Below are 21,328 nucleotides of genomic sequence, written 5' to 3'. Positions count from 1 at the left end.
GTAAAAAAAGGCGCGAAATTCAAATTTTCTATGGGACGATATCCCTTCGCGCATACATTTTTCAAATTTGCCTAAGTATATATGACCATGCCGTGTCCGTGCCGCATAAAAAAAAATGCCCGTGCCGCTGTCACATACTGTCATTGTCTGTCACCGACGATCTTGTATCATTTACTATTTGTATTTATAAAATTCATAATACAACTAGATTATCGTTTCTGTTTCCGTTCTGACAAATGTGTTTATGTTTATCAGATACTAAAGTTCGATTTCACCATGGTCATGAAAAGTGAAGAATCGGAGGGACTCACTAAAAAGTTACGTTTTAAACCTGTGTCCAATGTTCAACAATTTACTAGTGATAATAACTTTGAAGCTAAAGGCGCGAAAGAAGTAAAGAGCAAAGGTACGAACTTCAGCTATTCCTTTATCATTATCATAAGATATAAGGATGTCTTTATGTATTTTTACAGAAATAAACCGGTTTTTACAGATGGACGCAAATCAACTTCTTTATTTGCTTTTCTACACGTTGAGTTGACGAGGGGCTATATGCTGGAGCATGACGAGGAGCGGTTTTCTGCGCGGCGCGAGAAAGTCTACTCGTTTATCAAAATCCCTCAGGAACTAGAGAAGTTCATGGCTTATGGGTTCTTCCAATGTGCAGATTCCCTACTGTTTGTGTACACCTTTCTTCCATTAAGATTTATTATGGCTTTTTGGTCATTCTTTAGCAGATTATTTAGAAAATGTTTTGGGTAAGTCTTGTAAACTCTACTAAAACTTTAGACTAAAAATATTGCAGGATATTACATAAATTAAACTGATTCCAAACTAATAAGAATAAGCCTTGTACTCTAATCCCCATATTCATAAACTTTACAAGCCTCAGTTAGTTAATTTAATGTCTTATCCTTTCTTACAAATATGTAAGTCTAAATGAAAAGCTAATTGCGGCTTGTCTTGTAGTGTTTATGAATCAATGTCATTAGTATTAATTGCAAATACCCATTTTAGTTATTTAATCCCTTGCTTACCACTTACTCAATATTGGATCAGCAAAATTAATCACAATTTAAAACTTCAAGGTTGTTTCTCTTCAAATTTAGAGCCCTCGGAATTGAGGGGTTAAACACAGATAACACCCAAGACCCGAAGACACTGACATTGAAGACAAATATTTGCAGTAAGAACATTTACTATTAGCAAGTTTTCTCATTTTTTTCCTCCTTTCAGAATCCATCCTCACCCATGGAAGAGCATCTTAAAGCCTGCGGAAACATGTGATGTACTAAAAGGTTTCATCCTGCTGATCTGTAGTATTCTAATGTGTTATATTGATACAAATATGATGTATCATTTAGTAAAAAGTCAAAGTGTGATGAAGTTGTATATATTTTTCAATATGCTGGAGGTTGGAGACCGGTTGTTTTCAGCCTTCGGACAGGATACAATAGATGCTCTGTTCTGGACAGCCACGGAGCCTAGAGATAGAAGAAGGGAGCATTTGGGGGTCATTCCTCACTTATTATTTGCCATGATTTATGTGTGTATCCTTTTTAAACTCTAACTTAAGTTTGAAGACCAAACATGGTCTCATTAATGAGTTTGCTTTTGCCTATTTTTTTTTACTAAGCATTTGTAAATCTTTTCAGGGAAAGAACTTTTCTTTTGTAAATCTTTTCAGAATCTAGCATATAATTGTATTTAACACTTGGCAGGTGTGGCTCACTCCGCGATTTTGTCGCTTTGCTACAGGTAGTTAAAAGTACATCCGTTCCGCCCCAATTTTGGGGAAAGCCATAAGCCGCGCGTGGCGCTGTCACCACCTAGCGGCCATATCTGTGCTGATCGTAACAGATGCGTTTTGTTAGAGAGTGAGTCTTCTGTACTTAGTACTATTATTAATTCTGTGCACTTGGTGAAGTACTCCAAGGAAAGTTTAAATAGTTTGGGAAGCAATCAGAATGTAGTTAAAACATAATATTGGAAAAATTTAACACATTTTATAGTATATTTTATATTTAAAAATTTCCTTAAATACATTTCCAGTCCTCCACAGCTTGTTAGTGCTGTTTCAAGCGACAACACTGAATGTAGCATTCAACTCTAACAACAAAAGCCTCCTCATTATTATGATGACTAATAATGTAAGTACCTAACTAGTTTTTAACAGCTGTCTACCAACATGCCGATTATGAACCTTATAAAATTAGTGGCAAGGTTCAAAATGCAATGATAACAGGTGCAGTAGTGTGATAATATTTATTGCTGGTGTGCAGTGGGTTATAGTTAATGGTTTACAATTTACTGTTGATGAATAAAATGATTAGGTACTATTAGCATGTTCCATACTAATTCAAACAATAAAATCTGTTAAAAGAAAGGTCTGTTTGAAAAGCAAGTAAAATCATACATTGTTAGAATCCGAGTACTCCGCGTAGTCAGCTTCTTTAAATAAATTGGCGGTCATGTTCACACTGCATTAGAAAATATGTTTTATACTCGTAATGTCCAATAATTCTTTTTACGTCACACAAGTGGGATTTTCTCCCCGCTACGCGAAGAGAAAATCTCACTTCCTGGCCAAGGCAAGACGTAAAACTTTAGACAAACCACGGGCGGTAATTCGTAAAGCCCTGATCGCATATTTATGGCCCTCACCTTCTGTTCGAGCCACAAACACTTGCGATCTGGAGCATTCACGAATTCACCTCCCTTGGTATGTAATGTACTATTTTATTTTAGCTTTGTTTTTTTATAAGAAACATATGCCCTCTATTTTTTCTCTAATAGTAGTCCCCCCCTCCCTCCCTCCTTCCTGCGCTGTTGGCTTCCTAACCCCCAATTCTTCTTATCACCTAATTTCCCTACAGGACATCTGAAAATCATTTAATTTCGCAGTTTGTCGAGCTAAAAGGCAGCGTCTTCAAGAAATTCGACAAGAACAACTTGTTCCAAGTGTCATGCAGCGACGTGAGAGAGCGGCTGCACCTGTCAGTGCTGCTCTTCATTGTGGTGCTGCAGACCATGAAGGAGTATACGTGGCGGGAGGAGCGCTTCTGGATACTCGCGCCGGACTGCGTGCTCGTGCTGACCTTTGAGGTCATCATTGACTGGGTCAAGCATGCCTTCATTACTAGGTAAAGTTGTGACAAGTGTCATGCAGCGACGTGAGAGAGCGGCTGCACCTGTCAGTGCTGCTCTTCATTGTGGTGCTGCAGACCATGAAGGAGTACACGTGGCGGGAGGAGCGCTTCTGGATACTCGCGCCGGACTGCGTGCTCGTGCTGACCTTTGAGGTCATCATTGACTGGGTCAAGCATGCCTTCATTACTAGGTAAAGTTGTGACAAGTGTCATGCAGCGACGTGAGAGAGCGGCTGCACCTGTCAGTGCTGCTCTTCATTGTGGTGCTGCAGACCATGAAGGAGTACACGTGGCGGGAGGAGCGCTTCTGGATACTCGCGCCGGACTGCGTGCTCGTGCTGACCTTTGAGGTCATCATTGACTGGGTCAAGCATGCCTTCATTACTAGGTAAAGTTGTGACAAGTGTCATGCAGCGACGTGAGAGAGCGGCTGCACCTGTCAGTGCTGCTCTTCATTGTGGTGCTGCAGACCATGAAGGAGTACACGTGGCGGGAGGAGCGCTTCTGGATACTCGCGCCGGACTGTGTGCTCGTGCTGACCTTTGAGGTCATCATTGACTGGGTCAAGCATGCCTTCATTACTAGGTAAAGTTGTGACAAGTGTCATGCAGCGACGTGAGAGAGCGGCTGCACCTGTCAGTGCTGCTCTTCATCGTGGTGCTGCAGACCATGAAGGAGTACACGTGGCGGGAGGAGCGCTTCTGGATACTCGCGCCGGACTGCGTGCTCGTGCTGACCTTTGAGGTCATCATTGACTGGGTCAAGCATGCCTTCATTACTAGGTAAAGTTGTGACAAGTGTCATGCAGCGACGTGAGAGAGCGGCTGCACCTGTCAGTGCTGCTCTTCATTGTGGTGCTGCAGACCATGAAGGAGTACACGTGGCGGGAGGAGCGCTTCTGGATACTCGCGCCGGACTGCGTGCTCGTGCTGACCTTTGAGGTCATCATTGACTGGGTCAAGCATGCCTTCATTACTAGGTAAAGTTGTGACAAGTGTCATGCAGCGACGTGAGAGAGCGGCTGCACCTGTCAGTGCTGCTCTTCATCGTGGTGCTGCAGACCATGAAGGAGTACACGTGGCGGGAGGAGCGCTTCTGGATACTCGCGCCGGACTGCGTGCTCGTGCTGACCTTTGAGGTCATCATTGACTGGGTCAAGCATGCCTTCATTACTAGGTAAAGTTGTGACAAGTGTCATGCAGCGACGTGAGAGAGCGGCTGCACCTGTCAGTGCTGCTCTTCATTGTGGTGCTGCAGATCATGAAGGAGTATACGTGGCGGGAGGAGCGCTTCTGGATACTCGCGCCGGACTGCGTGCTCGTGCTGACCTTTGAGGTCATCATTGACTGGGTCAAGCATGCCTTCATTACTAGGTAAAGTTGTGACAAGTGTCATGCAGCGACGTGAGAGAGCGGCTGCACCTGTCAGTGCTGCTCTTCATTGTGGTGCTGCAGATCATGAAGGAGTATACGTGGCGGGAGGAGCGTTTCTGGATACTCGCGTCGGACTGCGTGCTCGTGCTGTGCTGACCTTTGAGGTTATCATTGACTGGGTCAAGCATGCCTTCATTACCAGGTAAATTTCTGAGAATCTTTGTTAGAACGGGGAAATAACTAGAAAAATAGAATCCAACCACGTTAAGTTTCCATTAAGTATTATGGCGCTCCTATATGGGATGGGTATTTTATATTAGTTTACAAATACCGGTATTATCTACGGCAACCTCGAAACATTTTAGTCCGTTGTTTCACTGACCGAACGCATTTTTTTATTTCAAAAATCGGAGTTTTAGAAGGGTTACTAATCTAACCTGACCTACTCGCATGTACAGGATGCCTTTTGAAAAAGTTAACAAAACTTAATGGTTTTTGAAAACACCGGGTTCCGTCAAATGAAATTTTGGAAAACGAAACATCAGACAAGCATTTCTCATCAGACAAAAACTTTGTTATCATCCAGGTTTAACGAGATCCCATTCGGCGTGTACCGCGAATACACGGTCAGTTTGGCGTACGACGTGGCGCAGACTCGACAGAAATACGCCTTCAGCGACCACTCGGACCTGGTGGCGCGGAGGATGGGCTTCATCCCGCTGCCGCTGGGAGTCGTCATCACTAGAGTGCTGGTTCACGCTGTTAAAGTCGACGGGTGAGTCCATGGTATTAGCAGACGTGACAGAAATACGCCTTCAGTGACCACTCGGACCTGGTGGCGCGGAGGATGGGCTTCATCCCGCTGCCGCTGGGAGTCGTCATTACTAGAGTGCTGGTTCACGCTGTTAAAGTCGACGGGTGAGTCCATGGTATTAGCAGACGTGGCAGAAATACGCCTTCAGCGACCACTCGGACCTGGTGGCGCGGCGGATGGGCTTCATCCCGCTGCCGCTGGGAGTCGTCATCACTAGAGTGCTGGTTCACGCTGTTAAAGTCGACGGGTGAGTCCATGGTATTAGCAGATGTGACAGAAATACGCCTTCAGCGACCACTCGGACCTGGTGGCGCGGCGGATAGGCTTCATCCCGCTGCCGCTGGGAGTCGTCATCACTAGAGTGGTGGTTCACGCTGTTAAAGTTGATGGGTGAGTCCATGGTATTAGCAGACGTGACAGAAATACGCCTTCAGCGATCACTCGGACCTGGTGGCGCGGAGGATGGGTTTCATCCCGCTGCCGCTGGGAGTCGTCATTACTAGAGTGCTGGTTCACGCTGTTAAAGTCGACGGGTGAGTCTATGGTATTAGCAGACGTGACAGAAATACGCCTTCAGCGACCACTCGGACCTGGTGGCGCGGAGGATGGGCTTCATCCCGCTGCCGCTGGGAGTCGTCATTACTAGAGTGCTGGTTCACGCTGTTAAAGTCGACGGGTGAGTCCAAAGTATTAGCAGGCGTGGCAGACATATCTGTAGTTTAGTTAGTTAGTTGTAATGGGCATTTTTCGCAAGTCGACAACCATTGTGTCTATTTTGCGTGAAAACGAGGTAGCTCTACCCTAGCCACCCCAGCTCCTCCATGAAACCTAGCATTGTCCTATAAGTAGAAGTCAAAAAATAGGGTTCATCATCCTTTAATTACCTATCACACGTAATGGTTATGGTTTAAGATTGGCCTAAAGATTTGGTGAACGGAAAATGGAAAAATACTCATATAGTCATAAAACGGAAATAATACGCGAAAGTTAAATAACAGATCGAAGATAAAACATCGAGAGCTTGAGTTTTGTAACACTCATATATTGTGTACGACAATATTATCCCATGAAAAACGTTTTTATAGCACCGATATAAGTGTCTTGTTTACTTAATACTTTTCATATTTATGCGTTTTGTTTTATTACTTTCTTACTATTCTTTTTTATTACAGATTTGCAGCGGTGTTCTTGATAATAATAGCGTATTTGTCCCTGATATCGATCAGGGTGCTTGTGTCCATCGTCATTTTGGGGAAAGCGTGTGATCTGATCTCGCAGCACCAGACTGATAAAAACGACAGCCATCATACCACGCCTAAAAAGTGCGTGTATATTTACTAATTCTTTGTCTAAGCTTTACTTTAGAAAGTGTTATTTTATAGCTTAGGAAACACAGATAAGCAACACACGTAACACACACACGCACACACGTAAGCAAGCCAAGTTAGTTTTTTTTTACTCATAGAAGAGGGAATTAATACACGTATTTTGTTTTATCTTGCGCCGTAGTGCTTAGTGCGTAGTGTCTTGCGTGCTTAACAACTGAACCCATCTTACAAATATTACGAGTGTTATCTAAAGATTGTAAGTTAGAAGAATTTACAACCGTCGCTTATATTATTTAATATTTTTCAGGGAACCAAAAGACTTAGTTCCGAAAGAAACTCCCTGCACGTATAATAATTTTAAGACACCCGAGAAAGAAGTGCCGCCCGCGAAGAAAACCGTTCAGCTGAAGTTCGAGGAACCTGAGGAAGTTATTGTGAGTTTAAGCTTTTTATTCTTCAAAATTTTTTTAGGGTTCCGTACGCAAAGGGTAAAAATGGGACCCCATTTACTAATACTCCGCTGTCCATCTGTCTGTCACCAGACTGTAACTCATGAACCTGTATAAATATTTAAGTGGGGCTCCCATACAACAAACGTGATTTTTTTGCGGGTTTTTGAGTAATGGCACGGAACGCTTCGTGCGTGAGTCCGACTCGCACTTGGCCGGTTTTTTTCTTTATATATTTCTATGCTCTATCAGGCGCGACGTTGTCTCCTTCGCAAGATAGACTACCCGCCTTTTTCTAACTGCATAAAAAAGAGGCTTTTTTATGGTCCAGCCGGTGCTCAAACTAAAATCATTTATTAAGACCCTTATTACTTATGGTAGACTCTGATTACAACATATCATAATATTTCTAATTAATTTAGAAGACGGAAGCACTAGTGGACGTGTCAGTGGGCGCAGCGGCCATCTTCTCAAACAGCGCCATCGACATCAACGGCGTGTGCTACCTCAACGACAAGATGAGCCCGCAGCCCAAGCAGGAACCCGGGGACTTGCTCGACGCCGACTTGGTGAGAACTCGCTTTTTTCACAATAGGTCCATCTTCTCAAACGGCGCCATCGACATCAACGGCGTGTGCTACCTCAACGACAAGATGAGCCCGCAGCCCAAGCAGGAACCCGGGGACTTGCTGGACGCCGACTTGGTGAGAACTCGCTTTTTTTACAATAGGGATATCTTCTCAAACGGCGCCATCGACATCAACGGCGTGTGCTACCTCAACGACAAGATGAGCCCGCAGCCCAAGCAGGAACCCGGGGACTTGCTGGACGCCGACTTGATGAGAACTCGCTTTTTTTACAATAGGGATATCTTCTCAAACGGCGCCATCGACATCAACGGCGTGTGCTACCTCAACGACAAGATGAGCCCGCAGCCCAAGCAGGAACCCGGGGACTTGCTGGACGCCGACTTGGTGAGAACTCGCTTTTTTTACAATAGGGATATCTTCTCAAACGGCGCCATCGACATCAACGGCGTGTGCTACCTCAACGACAAGATGAGCCCGCAGCCCAAGCAGGAACCCGGGGACTTGCTCGACGCCGACTTGGTGAGAACTCGCTTTTTTCACAATAGGGCCATTTTCTCAAACGGCGCCATCGACATAAACGGCGTGTGCTACCCGCTGACTTGAAACTACAATATTAAACAAAGTGGTTCCATGTTCGAATTTAAACTAAAACACATACAATTAACTGACTAAAAACTAAACAAATCAAACACAAGTGATTCCAAATCGTACAATTTTTCAATGGTTCGGTTTCAATTTTTCAACGTATAAGTGACCATAAAACATGGCGCAGTACAGAGCCATCTATTTCAGTACTACACTGCTGCAAGAAGCACGATTTTGTCTTCGACGTTGCATTTGTTTGTTGTAAGATAGAACATTGTGTGTGTCAGGGCATAGAGAAATATAATAAGACAAGAGTGCTCACTCCATACATCAGTTCAGACTATTAATTTCAGTGTCTACATCTAGCATCGAGTAGCGGAAAGTCTTATCTCAACAGCACAAGACTTTCCGGTCGGTGCTACATCTATTGTCAAGTAGCAGTACTGATAGTTCCGCTACTCGACGCTAGATGCTAATAGTCTTTTTGGTACTAAAACTGATGTATGGAGTGAGCACTCTATGTATTTTTTTCTCTATGGTCAGGGCGACATGAGCCGCTCGGCGCCGGACGTGGCGGCGGCGCCGGCCGCGCACGCGCGCGCGCCCGACGCCGAGCGCGCGCCGCGCCGCTCCGAGTCCGAGCCCAACCTCGCCACCGTCGACGACGACGAGCCCGCGTAGCGGTATTATATATCAGCTTCATTTGTTTTTGGCTGCTGATAGACTTGCGATGAGCATCTCGCTAATGGAAAAATGTACCACCGCCCACACTGTTAACTGTACAGTAGGGTGGGTCACTTGTGTATGGAGAAAAAAAAAGTATTAGTTATCCTTCGGGCACAGTTACGAAAAGTTGCGTAAAACGTTGCGTTTGTTGCCAATAAACAGTGTTTCAAATTATTCTGTAATCGAAATTCATTTTCTGCCTCCGGATCCATTTCAAAGTTTTCATATAAATATTGTTATATTTTGTGTGGTCTGCGGAGTATATTTATGTATCGTCTCTTTATTCAAACATTAGCTAAAAAGTTATACCATTATTAGCTCGAAATAGCATGGTAAAGGTTCAGAGCCATAAATAAATAAAAAAGTACTCAAAAAGAAACATTTTTTTTTCACAATGTCCATACATTTAACAAAAATTTTAACTAAAATCCGGAGGCAGTAAAATTAAAGATAAAAATAAAATAAAAATACGTGCATTAATTAATTACCAAATGGCACCTTTTTTTAACTGTGCCCCCTAATAAATTAAAAAAAAGTAAAAATGACCCACCCTACTGTACAGTCGCCATCTGATATACCGGAGCGGCCAAGGTGTTCACAATATCTGAACACGCACTCTAACGCCCTGACAGTAGAGGCGTGTTCAGATATTTGTGAGCGCGTTGGCCGCTCCGATATATCTGGTGGCGACTGTACATCGGTGGACCTTATGTCTTTTGTAATAAGGTCCACCGATGTACAGTTAAGAGTGTTGCTGTTTGTACAAGCGTTCGTAGAACAATCGCCGAATCTGTTTGAAAACTGCGAATGCTCGATGTTCTGCTCGAGTCTATCAGCACCTTTTGGATGCCGGAATGACTTGCCGAATTCGGCTGTGGAATTCTGAGGCTTAGAATTCGATTCTTATTACAAAACATATTAACTTGACACAGTTTTTTACAGTACTATCTGACATAGTTGTAGGTATAGTTTTTTATGAATTTACAAAATTCTGAATTCGAAAGTATTAGTTCCCAAGTCGATCGACAGTTAGGAAAAAAATTTTGAGTCGCGAATGCAAACCGTCTGTCATCGTTAAAACTAACTAATTTTATTGTATTACTGTTATTTGCCGTTGTTCAGTCCGTCAATTATGGTGCAACTGAACCCGAGTTTTCTTTACAACCAGCCGTTGCGCCACTTGCAATGTTACAGAAAAAGATTGAAGGAAGCGTGGTATGAAATTAATACTTCCAAAAGTTACTTACTTCAAAAATTCCAGCACTGCATTCAGCAAGGTATTCCGACTATATAAGCCTGGCTTAAGGCTTTAGTGAATCTCTTTCGACTAAGACGGTTTCTGCGGGACCTTCATCGACGGGACATCGACTACGTATTTTGCGGCACTGACTCTAAATACCTTTATTGCGGAAGGTGTCAGGACGACTGGATTTTTGCATTATCGTTTATATGTCATTATCGTCGATCTAACGCCTAGTCTACACACCGAGTCTAAAGAGATTTATAAAAATACCATAATAAATTATTTATTTTTAATCCGATCGGTCTAGTCGTTCACTTGTGCTCTATACGTGATACGGTTTATAAGAAGCTATTAATTATGATTCTTAGCAAATTTCAGAGGAATTAATTTATTACAAAAAAAGCTAAAACTAAATAGATTATTACAATAGATTTTATTTTACGCAAGCCCACATACCTATTAGGATTTACATTATGTGTAGGGTTCTATAAAATATGTTTTTTTCCTCACCTTGACATTTTTTACTTTAGTCCATTTTAGGCGGAATTATATTTTATGTATTTATATTTAGATGGATTAACTGATTTAAGTATTAGTAAAATAGATAAGCTAACCAATATATTTTGATTTATATAGCTCAGAAGAGATAATATGTGGCTTTCCATTAGAGACGTGACCTTAGGTATAGTATGCTTAATGTGTACTAAAGACCTTTCTATCTGAATTTCTGATGGAATTTTAGATACAAAGGATCATATTGCACTTGAAGTATACGACCCTTCTGTGTGGAAAGCCACATATGCAGTAAAGTAGATACTATACATGGTAAATAAATTACCATTTCATATACCTACATTTATCCATATTTAGAGCTACTGAGAAACATGACAAACTATGTTCTGTTTGAAAGTAACCAAACAATGTGCTAAATGAACAGGTAGAAATATTAATTCTTAATTTGCCAACACTTTTTAATAATAATATAAACACATTGCTGTCGTCGAATTAACTAAACTTTAAAATTCAGATAGTGAAATGACATCAATCTGTCTAATTGATCTGTAGTTTCCTAATTTCAGTACTAAATTGTACTTTGTACTGCATGAAATGATAGATCGGTTGGTCCTATTAGGGCAATCCAGTTGTCATTTTAGGATCAGGGATTTAAACGAAAAATATAGAAATATCTTGCGTAAATGAGTGCCTGTAAGATTACAGTATGGACTCAAAGAGTTGCATATATTATAATGTATGTATGTATATATGTGACTTATAGCATTAACTACTTACAGTAGTATGTATTTACTTTAGCTTAAAATTTAAGACTGATGTCACTTGGGTGCTTAGTAAAAAGTCGTTTCCTAATTCCTAATGAATAATGTTTGTTTGGATTGTTCCTGATGATGGTTTGACTTAATGGTCACTAAGTAATTGTATCATTCCTTTGGCACCATATTTCAAATCGCATTAATTGGATATATTTTTAAGCTGAATAAATATGACATGTACTTCTACTTATTTTGTAAATAAGACATTATTTTTACGATTTATTTATTAACATTTTGTCAATTTATAATCTTCATCAGTGTAACACTGTATCTTTTGGAACAATGCACGGGGGATGTCTACTTTAAACCTAGGTGAATGCAGAATAGGGATAGTTATATAGTATGATTTTGTTAAAGTGGAGTTTTTCTATTAAATAAATTATTATTTGTTTATTAATGACTTGTTTTTCGTCTAACCAAATGTTTTAATAAATATAATTAATAATAAAATTAGATAAATACCTGCGAAAACGCACAGTTGATGTCAAAAGGAAAACACAGTATCAGAAAAATATATAAAAAATACTTTTATCCTTATGACAATGAATATTAGAGCTATTTTTTCCGAATAACATAAGCACAGAAGTATTTATCTATTTTTCGCACGTGTCCGAAATAGTATTATTTTTAAGTTATTGAATGACCAATTAAATTTCGTATTTTCCAAACTAAAGTACTAATTATACCTACTTACTTGGCTGACGTGATGACCAAAAAAAGCGGCCAAGTGCGAGTCGGACTCGCCCATGAAGGGTTCCGTATTTAGGCGATTTATGACGTATAAAAAAAACTACTTACTAGATCTCGTTCAAACCAATTTTCGGTGGAAGTTTAGGTACATGGTAATGTACATCATATATTTTTTTTAGTTTTATCATTCTCTTATTTTAGAAGTTACAGGGGGGGGGGGACACATTTTACCACTTTGGAAGTGTCTCTCGCGCAAACTATTCAGTTTAGAAAAAAAAATATTAGAAACCTCAATATCATTTTTGAAGACCTATCCATAGATACCCCACACGTATGGGTTTGATGAAAAAAAAATTTTTTGAGTTTCAGTTCGAAGTAAGGGGAACCCCAAAAATTTATTGTTTTTTTTCTATTTTTGTGTGAAAATTTTAATGCGGTTCACAGAACACATCTACTTACCAAGTTTCAACAGTATAGTTCTTATAGTTTCGGAGAAAAGTGGCTGTGACATACGGACGGACAGACAGACATGACGAATCTATAAGGGTTCCGTTTTTTGCCATTTGGCTACGGAACCCTAAAAATGAGTCTTGGCCTCCTACAAAATTGCACGCCGCTTTGCTCGTCGGTCCATAGCGGTATCACGCCAGCTTTCGCTGACGCCGACCTCACGGAGATCTGCCTCCACTCTATCTGCCCAACGATATTTAGGATGACCAACAGGACGGCGTCCAGTTGGTCGACCCATATAGGCCCTTTTGGCTGCCCGATACCTACACGGTATTATTTCAAATATCTGGGTGACCGAGCTTCGCTCGGAAAACATATAAAAACTCGAAAATGCACGTTTTCCCAGAGATAAGACCTAGCTAGATCGATTTTTCGCCCCCAAAAATCCCATATAGTAAATTTCATCGAAATCGTTAGAGCCGTTTCCGAGATCCCCGAAATATATATATATATATAAATAAATAAATATATAAATAAACAAGAATTGCTCGTTTAATTATTTCTTATTAGGTCGCGCATGTTCGAGGTAACGAATTCGACCATTGGCAATGGATGATTTGAAAATAAAGACCGACAAAAACGAGCAATGAGATGAGGTTGTGTGTTTTATGGTGGAGTTTTTTAAGAATTTTTAAGACAGGTGAAATTCAATAAAAGTTTGGAAACAAAAGCAGTAGCATCTGAAAATATCGGATTAGAAGCGCACGCCATCTGTCGAGTTTCGGCCGCTCTGTTACACACTGAACGTGACCATATCGCATTCGCTATAGCATGTTGGTAGCCAGTTTTAAGCTCCCTCGCTGAGTCAGTACGTTACGGCGCGTTGCTGATGGTAGATGTCGCTGTCTACCTTGTTTATATTTATTAGCGGTGTGAATCCTTAAATAGTCATCATCAATTATATTATAATTTTTATACGTCGACATAGGAATGCTCGGGCGAAAAAAAATTAAGAACCCTTATCTTTCCTAATTTACTAGAAATACTACAATTACAATTCAATTGTAATGTTATATGTTTTTATGGAATACATTTTTACTGATGTAGTTTACCGGTCAGAAAAAAAAAACATTTAAATTGGCTCCTGTGATCTTGCATATTTTACTCAAGTCATTTGAGATATTCTTTTCCATCCATACAACTGTCATATTACAAGTAGGTTACGTAAATATAGCACGGCAATTTAGTGAGTTTCCACGAGTCAGTTTTTTGTTACAAATGTTAAAAATACGGACACTCATTGAAGTGTGCCAATATTCTGTTGTTGCTAAATTTAACTAACATCTCACCTTCTGTGCCAACTGTGAGACTTTAACAAAGAATTTACCTACTTCAAAATAATTTATGATTTAGTTTTTGACTCTTGCTACAATTTCATGAAGTTATTTTTTTAATGACTGATAAATTATTCCACCATTGTATTTATTAAATTTAAAAATATATTATTTTCTGTTTTTCTTTATCGTCTTATGTGGGGGGATTAGGAATAAAATCATAAAAATCCAAGTTCAAGTTTTCAACAATTTGTATTTTCTCACCTTAGGTGAATTCATATTAAATAAAAATTCTCTTTTTCTCTTATATACACATTAAATCCAAATTTAGTCCGAGTGTATTTACAAATATATTAAATAGAATTTAGTAAAAATTAGTGAGATTTAACAATACCTACATACTTAAAACTATCTTAGAACATCAACAACTTTCACACCGGTGAAATATATATATAAGATAGCTTAAATTATAAACATAGGTACACAAAATTCGTAAAGAATTCGTTCTCATTCACCATAGAGTGAACACCACAATGTAGTCATAATTCTCTTAGAGTCGGTTCGGTAGCTAGCAACGTGTATGTAGGACGTAGTCGTAACCAGTAACCAGTGCTCTGAGTGCGCGTTACGTCACTGGGTCCTCCCAGCGACTCGCGGCCCAAGCTACTCTTATTTCATACAAACACCGTATATGAATAACTTTAACGCGATGCAACATTACGTAAAACGTGTAAGAATTTAGTCTTCTCCGTTTCAATTGTCACTCATTTCACTAACAGATTACACTTTATTAAAACCTATCTACTCTAGCCTTCTCTATCGGAGACGTCGTCTCGCCTACAACAGTAAAAACGTTAGATATAACTCGAACACCTCTCTTGTATATGATCACCGCTCGCGTCTGCGGTCGAAGGGCTGCGGCACGCGGCTGCCCGCTCGACAATGGACTACTTGGCAATTCGGAACTATCTTTTATTTTGCATGAAAAAAAATTTATCCGCTTTTCAAAACTGTTTAGGCTCAAGAATTAGTAATATTATTGTCAGTTCTCCTAAATTCATACAGACCGATCACTGAATTCCACCCTGTTTTCTATTATCACTGTGGTGATGACTGACGTGTACGGCCTTATTGCACTACCTTGATCTATGTTGTTTTTAGTCTATATAATAGACGCGCGATGACTAACAACAATTATGACTTTATGATAACTAGTGATTTTTAACAGTAGCTGTATATGGTATTGAAGGCAATTTCATAAACACTCGTTCTCACGTTATACGATTTCTAAAGGCTATTTGTGCTTAATTTTGTACTATAAAGGAAATCTAATGATGCAGTTACAGCCGTGACTCGAGAAACGAACTGCAGATGTCACATTGCACGGAATAAACTGTTCGCAACAATCAACATAATCACAGTTACTGAAGCCTACATTGTACAAATAACCTATCTACACGTTATGTTAACTATACAAAAACCTATGAGTATTATAAATAAGGAGCACTCGCTGTATTTGAAATTAATTAATATTGATTAAGAGATCATAATTTAAACGCTAACACTATCTCTTCACTAGATTAGTCTATAATACGAACATTAAAAACATATATGCCACTGGGAAAACACTGAAGATAAGCAGACATATTTAGCGAAATCCGTAAAACAATATCGCGAAATTGAACAGGTGAAGTGCAGAAGAAAGATTAGAAAGAATAGTTAGGGTGGTTAGTGAGAAGGTCTGTTACCTACAGAAGAAGCGGATTGAGCAAATGTAGTTAAAAAAATCTTTGAGCAAGAGAAGACTCGACAGCAGCTCTCTAATGCACCGCGAGAAATAGAAAAAGGTACCAAATATACATATGTAAAAAACAGCGTAAGATATTGTTGAAGATATCTTCGACTAGAAAATATAAAATAAAATAATATTTATCACGTATTCAGCAGTCGTGTTACACTTAGTATTAAACAATAAGTGCAGTGGCACGTTGTAAAGTTAAATTAATGGCACAGTTTCACGTTAGTTTCGTCAAGTACAAGAATATTAAACATACAATACTTAAGTTAGGTAGTCGCGGTCAGAGAAGGTTCACCACCTCATTTCTTTGACACATAACATTACTCCTATCTTAAACGTAGGATTATTTAAACCTGTAATGGAATTTTGTCAATTTTATAATATTTAGTTGTGTGAGGCTAAGTAGGTAAACTTTTTCTAACCTTGGTCGTACCTGTGGATAGGCTCATTACGTATCACTTTCTCATGCTAAAGTTTTGACGCTTGCATCGACTAAACCTCCATTCACCATTAAATTCCATCAAATCTACCAAGAAATGTCACTGTCACAATGACATCTGTCAACGTCAGTATGACGGATCAGATGTCACCAACCTTTTTGTGATAATATAAAATATAATTATCTAACTGAAGGTAAATTAACGTACTTAATAAAATCCCTTTTTGTATGGAATATGGAAGCTACGTCAAAATATAGACTCCATTTTTTATACCTTTACTGAAACACAGCCAACGACATAAATGCAGGGCTTTCGTTAAATGTGTCGCCTATATTTCGACTCTTAGATGTTTTTTTATGTAAGTATACATATAGTAAATATTTATTCACAATACATACAATATTACTTTCAAAGGTATCGTCTTTAAGCACAAATTTATACAGCAGTTACAAACCTTGCTGTTGGGGCCTAGAGTATTTTAAACATGCGGGGTATGGTAACAGGCGTCATCTCCATACAATTTATAATCTTAAAATCCACAATCACCCAAAATTGTATTGAGATGAGATGATATTTGTTAGATTACCCTTTCTGTTTGAAAAATACTATAAGCGCCACTTGCACCGTTTAACTAACCCGGGGTTAAACCTGGAGTTATTTACTATGGTTACCGTTCCAATTTGACAAGTTTAACAGAAATTTAACGGTTTAACCGCTTAACCTCGGGTTACTAGGATGGTGCAAGTGGCCCTAAGTGTAATTTTGACAGGAATGGCATGGCAGGAATTTAGCCCTATTGTTTCAAATAAGTAACAGAAACAACAATATATCATTTTCAATAAAGATTTATTTAATCTTCAAGTTCAGATCCACTCAATTCATCATCATTAGTATTTATAATAAATGGCTCTGTAACATCATCAATTAAAACATCTAATTGACACATTTCATCTTCAACTTTTATAACATGCTCTATGCAAGATCTCCACCGCTCTGGTGTGACAAGCTCCAAACCTTCATGGAAGAGTGACTGGACGTCTGCCATTTTAAAAGTTTTATTATTTTTTGCGACATGCCCCTTCACTTGTGCCCACACTAATTCTATTGGGTTCAATTCGCAGTGGTATGGGGGCAGTCTTAAAATTGTAATATTATGGGCAGCCGCTAATTCATCTACTGCTTTTTTTTCAAATTTGGGTTTGTCTTTTTCCACTAAATCCCATAACTGTGCCCTTAGCATCGACATGTCACACACTATATTCCTCTCTTGTAGCCACTGAATAAGTTGGCCCTTATTCCATTTCTTTGTGGGGCCAATTTCCATTCTTCTAGAATGATAAGGGGCATTGTCCATGACAAGAACAGAATTTGGCTTAAGCCTTGGCAGTATACCTGCCAGCCACTCTTCAAAATGTTGCGAATTCATTTCTTTATGGTAATCATCCGTATTTTTTTTTGATTCGAATAACAAAAGCCCATCCTCCAAAAATCCTTCTTCACTGCCAATGTGGCTAATAATAAGCCGCCTTCCTTTGCCTGACGGAGCCTTCAGTCCTGTCGTAAGTCCCTCCAAAAAAGCTTGTCGAGATGACAAAACTTTCGTATCTTGCCAGACTTTGTTTACCGTGTGACCTATAATAACATAAAGTAAGATAAAAATTATAATGACTACTATAACTTAAATATCATTTTTCGCACAAGATTTAAATTGCTGACTGTACTTTCTTTTGCACTATCATCAGGTACTGATTGAGAGAATTCTAACTGGCCTAAACACTCTTCTGTATAATTTAAATTCTATCCAGTTTCAGATTGGCTCAGTGGTAACATAACATGTATCGTCAACTAATTTACATATGCCAAACTCAGCTCTATCAGTTGAGGATAAGTATGTTACAATTCAAATGTAAAATCTGTTCTACACATACTAACCTAACACACAAACCCCCAAATAAAAATAAAATGAATTAAAAGCTGGTAAAAGGTTTTTATTTGAAGTAACTTATTTTACGGTCAGCAAAAATGAACTATATTCATGAAACTTATCTGCCTTGTATGTATACACGTCATACACAGTGTAATACATAAACATAAAAATATAAATTCAATAAATTACCTTCATTAACCCATGTTTCATCTTGGTAATATATAAATCTACCCTCTCTGCGGTATTGTTTAATCTTCACCAAATATTGCTTTCTCCACAATATTATATCTTGTCGGTCAATAAGGCAGCTTTGTCGTTTGCGACTTGCATATTTGAAATTCAGGTGCTTAAGTACCCGTCGCAAGGAAGATGCAGACAAATTTGGTAGATCTGGGTCATCACTGACAACTTGCAACACCTTAAATCAAAATACACAATATTTAATTATTCTGCTTTAAAGGAAAGTTTCTTATAAGAGCAATAAATTGTTAAGATTACATGTACAAAAAATACCTTTTGAATGGTAGGTGGCTCGTTGCGATGGAAAAATTGATGAACTGTCCGTCTAATCGCTGCGAAGGTAAACTCATCCAATTTTTCAATTACTGTTAACCTGGGACCGGTTTTCTTGGGTGGCGTGAATTCTTCACCCGTATTGTGCTCTTTGACAATATTTCGTACTGTTCTTTCGGAAAGTCCTAATATTTCCGCCACTTGTTTCGCACATAACAAATGTGTCCAATACTTGTCCTCAGGCCACGTATTGTAGGTATGTTTATAACAATTCATCACCATACATTTTTCGGAAACAGTCATGTGTGTTTTGGGTCGTTTCTTGGGTGGGGAAAGAGAAATATTCTCCTTCATGTGAGAGGGACCTGCCACAGGTTCCATTTTGCTTTCGTAAAAGCAAAACTCACGTTCGCGGTACAAACTTAACACAGTATTCGTATCAACAAAAAGAAACAACACAAACTTAACGAAAAACTTAACAAGAAACAAAAACTTAACAAAGGAAATCACCACGACGGGATAGGAAAACATTCGAGCGCTCAAGACAGACGTCAAATGCCGAATGAAGTGACAACTTGACTTGACAAGTAAGTGTCATAGCCGCCATAAATCCATCATGGTACACATAAGGCCGTTTAACACTATCCTGTACTTGTCGTTTTCGAATTTACGTTTTAAGGCATAAAAATATACGCACATCGTAAGACGATAATGTTATTGTATTAAAACGGAATACCAAATGTTGTTTATACCTGAAGTATTACCAATTCAATACGAACTTTCTACCTCAAAATAGTTATAATTCAATATTAATTAATGGGACAGTTTTTTTTAGAAGACTGATTATTTAAAATAAGCATTTAAATATTGTATTTAAAATTAGTAGTAAATTATTTACTTATGTGCATTCTTCCGCCGATAATATATTTACTATTAATAAAACGTTTCATTTTACTGGCAACACAGTGGTAGATTTGATGGAATTTAATGGTGAATGGAGGTTTAGCGTGCACTGCAAGAGACAACTTTATTTTAGCTACAAACTTGTCGGCAGACAGAAGATATGTTTCAGCCTCGCGCGGGCGAGTCCGAGTACCCATCGGTTGCGAGAAGCGCTACTAGGACACTTTAGCCCACATCGCTTCATACCTTGTTCCCAGTCGATTTCATTCAATTAGCCTATCTAAATTAAAAATAAATACATCGAGCTGATCATCTCCTATCATATTAATTACAAATATGTATAAAAAGATATATAAATTTCAATGAATTTACATATGTAGAGTTAATAAAGCTTCGTTAAAGACAATTCTTACGGCTAGGCGATGAAATTATTTGATAACTTCAACGTGAAAGTAAAAGTTCAGTTGTCCACCGAGTCGGAGGTGGAGGGCTCACTGTCACTGGAATGTGGGGACGCGGAGCCGCGCGCCGCCTGCTAGAGGTGCGGCGGGTGGTCGTGCGCGCCGCCGCGCTCGCGCTTCAGCCGCTGCTTCAGGTGCACCTTGGCGTGCCGCTTCTTCTCGTCCGAGCGCGCGAACTTGCGCCCGCACACGTCGCAGGCGAAGGGCTTCTCGCCCGTGTGCGTGCGCACGTGCGTCGTCAGGTGGTCCGACCGGCTGAACGAGCGCATGCAGATGCGGCACTGGAACGGCTTCTGGCCCGTGTGGATCCTGATGTGCCTCGTCAGCTCGTCGGACCGCGAGAAGCGGCGGTCGCAGCCGTCCACGGGGCAGGCGTACGGCCGCTCGTGCACCGGCGTCTTGCTCGGCCGGTTGGGGTACTTGCGCGGCTTGACCGCGACCAGCCGCAGCGGCTGCGCGCTCTGCTGGTACACCTGCGACAGGATCTCGTGGCCCTTGCTCGTGGACGGGTTGTACTCGGCGAGCTGCACGGGCCGGTCGGGCGGCGGCGGGTAGGGCTCGCGCTTGGGCAGGCCGGAGGGGCCGGGCGCGGGCTGCGGCGCGGGCTGGTAGTCCTGCTCCCAGTGCTGCGGCGGCGCGCGGTACTCGCACGGCCCGGGGCAGGGGGGCTGCGGGGCCGCGCAGTAGGGTTGGCACTCGGGCGGCAGCAGGTCGACGCGCTCCTCGTACTCCTGGTAGTACTTGTCGCCGGGGCCGGGGCCGGGCGGCAGCAGCCACTGCAGCGGCGGCGACGGCGCGTGCTTGCCGGCGGGCGGCTGCGCGGGCCCGTACAGCGAGGCGCTGGCGCTGGACGCGTTGCTGGCCTCCTCGGCGCGCGCGCCCGGCGACAGCGACGCCTCGTGCTTGTGGCGCCGCGGGGAGCAAACCAGTGACAACTCATCGCCTGGTAGGCTACCTGCAACAAACAAACGATGCACTGTTATTGAAACACTTCAGTCGAGTAAGTAGATCGTTATTCTTTGTCATAACGACTTATCATAACGATCTGAGGTCATTTTGACGATGTAATTAAATTGCTGAACTTTGTTTTAAAATAACGCTCCGAATATAAAATGTATACACGATACGGTCGGATCAAGTTAAAATAAACGTATAAAATTTAAAAAAATTATAAGGACTACTCAGTTGTAAAGATACGAGTAGAACCAGAACGTACGCATCATTCAT

The 21,328-nt window shown here is 40.5% G+C and overlaps 2 protein-coding genes across 3 annotated transcripts in view; one reads left to right on the top strand and one right to left on the bottom strand.

Moving 5' to 3' along the window:
• The first annotated feature begins 136 nt into the window (after nucleotides 1–136).
• LOC134651841 (protein TAPT1 homolog) lies at nucleotides 137–8,991 on the top strand. Its single transcript, XM_063506960.1, has 10 exons — nucleotides 137–406; nucleotides 494–758; nucleotides 1,237–1,550; nucleotides 2,053–2,150; nucleotides 2,905–3,143; nucleotides 5,109–5,297; nucleotides 6,509–6,658; nucleotides 6,972–7,098; nucleotides 7,536–7,682; nucleotides 8,832–8,991. The coding sequence occupies exons 1-10, from the start codon at nucleotides 277–279 to the stop codon at nucleotides 8,967–8,969; spliced, it is 1,797 nt and encodes a 598-aa protein (XP_063363030.1). The 5' UTR covers nucleotides 137–276; the 3' UTR covers nucleotides 8,970–8,991.
• Nucleotides 8,992–19,917: 10,926 nt separating this feature from the next.
• Nucleotides 19,918–21,328, bottom strand: part of LOC134651390 (early growth response protein 3-like) — a 55,851-nt gene continuing 54,440 nt past the window's right edge. For both annotated transcript variants that reach the window (XM_063506486.1, XM_063506487.1), the window contains exon 2: nucleotides 19,918–21,056. In XM_063506486.1, the coding sequence (XP_063362556.1) occupies nucleotides 20,176–21,056 (881 nt within the window). In that variant the 3' untranslated portion in view covers nucleotides 19,918–20,175. The remainder of the gene's footprint in view (nucleotides 21,057–21,328) is intronic.

Source organism: Cydia amplana, chromosome 10 (genome assembly GCF_948474715.1).
Source record: "Cydia amplana chromosome 10, ilCydAmpl1.1, whole genome shotgun sequence".
Classification (NCBI taxonomy): Eukaryota; Metazoa; Arthropoda; class Insecta; order Lepidoptera; family Tortricidae; genus Cydia; species Cydia amplana.
This window is presented reverse-complemented; position numbering and strand designations above follow the sequence as displayed.

Excerpts from the sequence above, each read along its gene's own strand:
- LOC134651841 (XM_063506960.1), top strand. The coding sequence starts at position 277 with ATGGTCATGAAAAGTGAAGAATCGGAGGGACTCACTAAAAAGTTACGT. Across the intron at positions 759-1,236 it reads TTATTTAGAAAATGTTTTGG|AATCCATCCTCACCCATGGA; the intron begins GTAAGTCTTGTA and ends TCCTCCTTTCAG. Across the intron at positions 6,659-6,971 it reads CATCATACCACGCCTAAAAA|GGAACCAAAAGACTTAGTTC; the intron begins GTGCGTGTATAT and ends AATATTTTTCAG.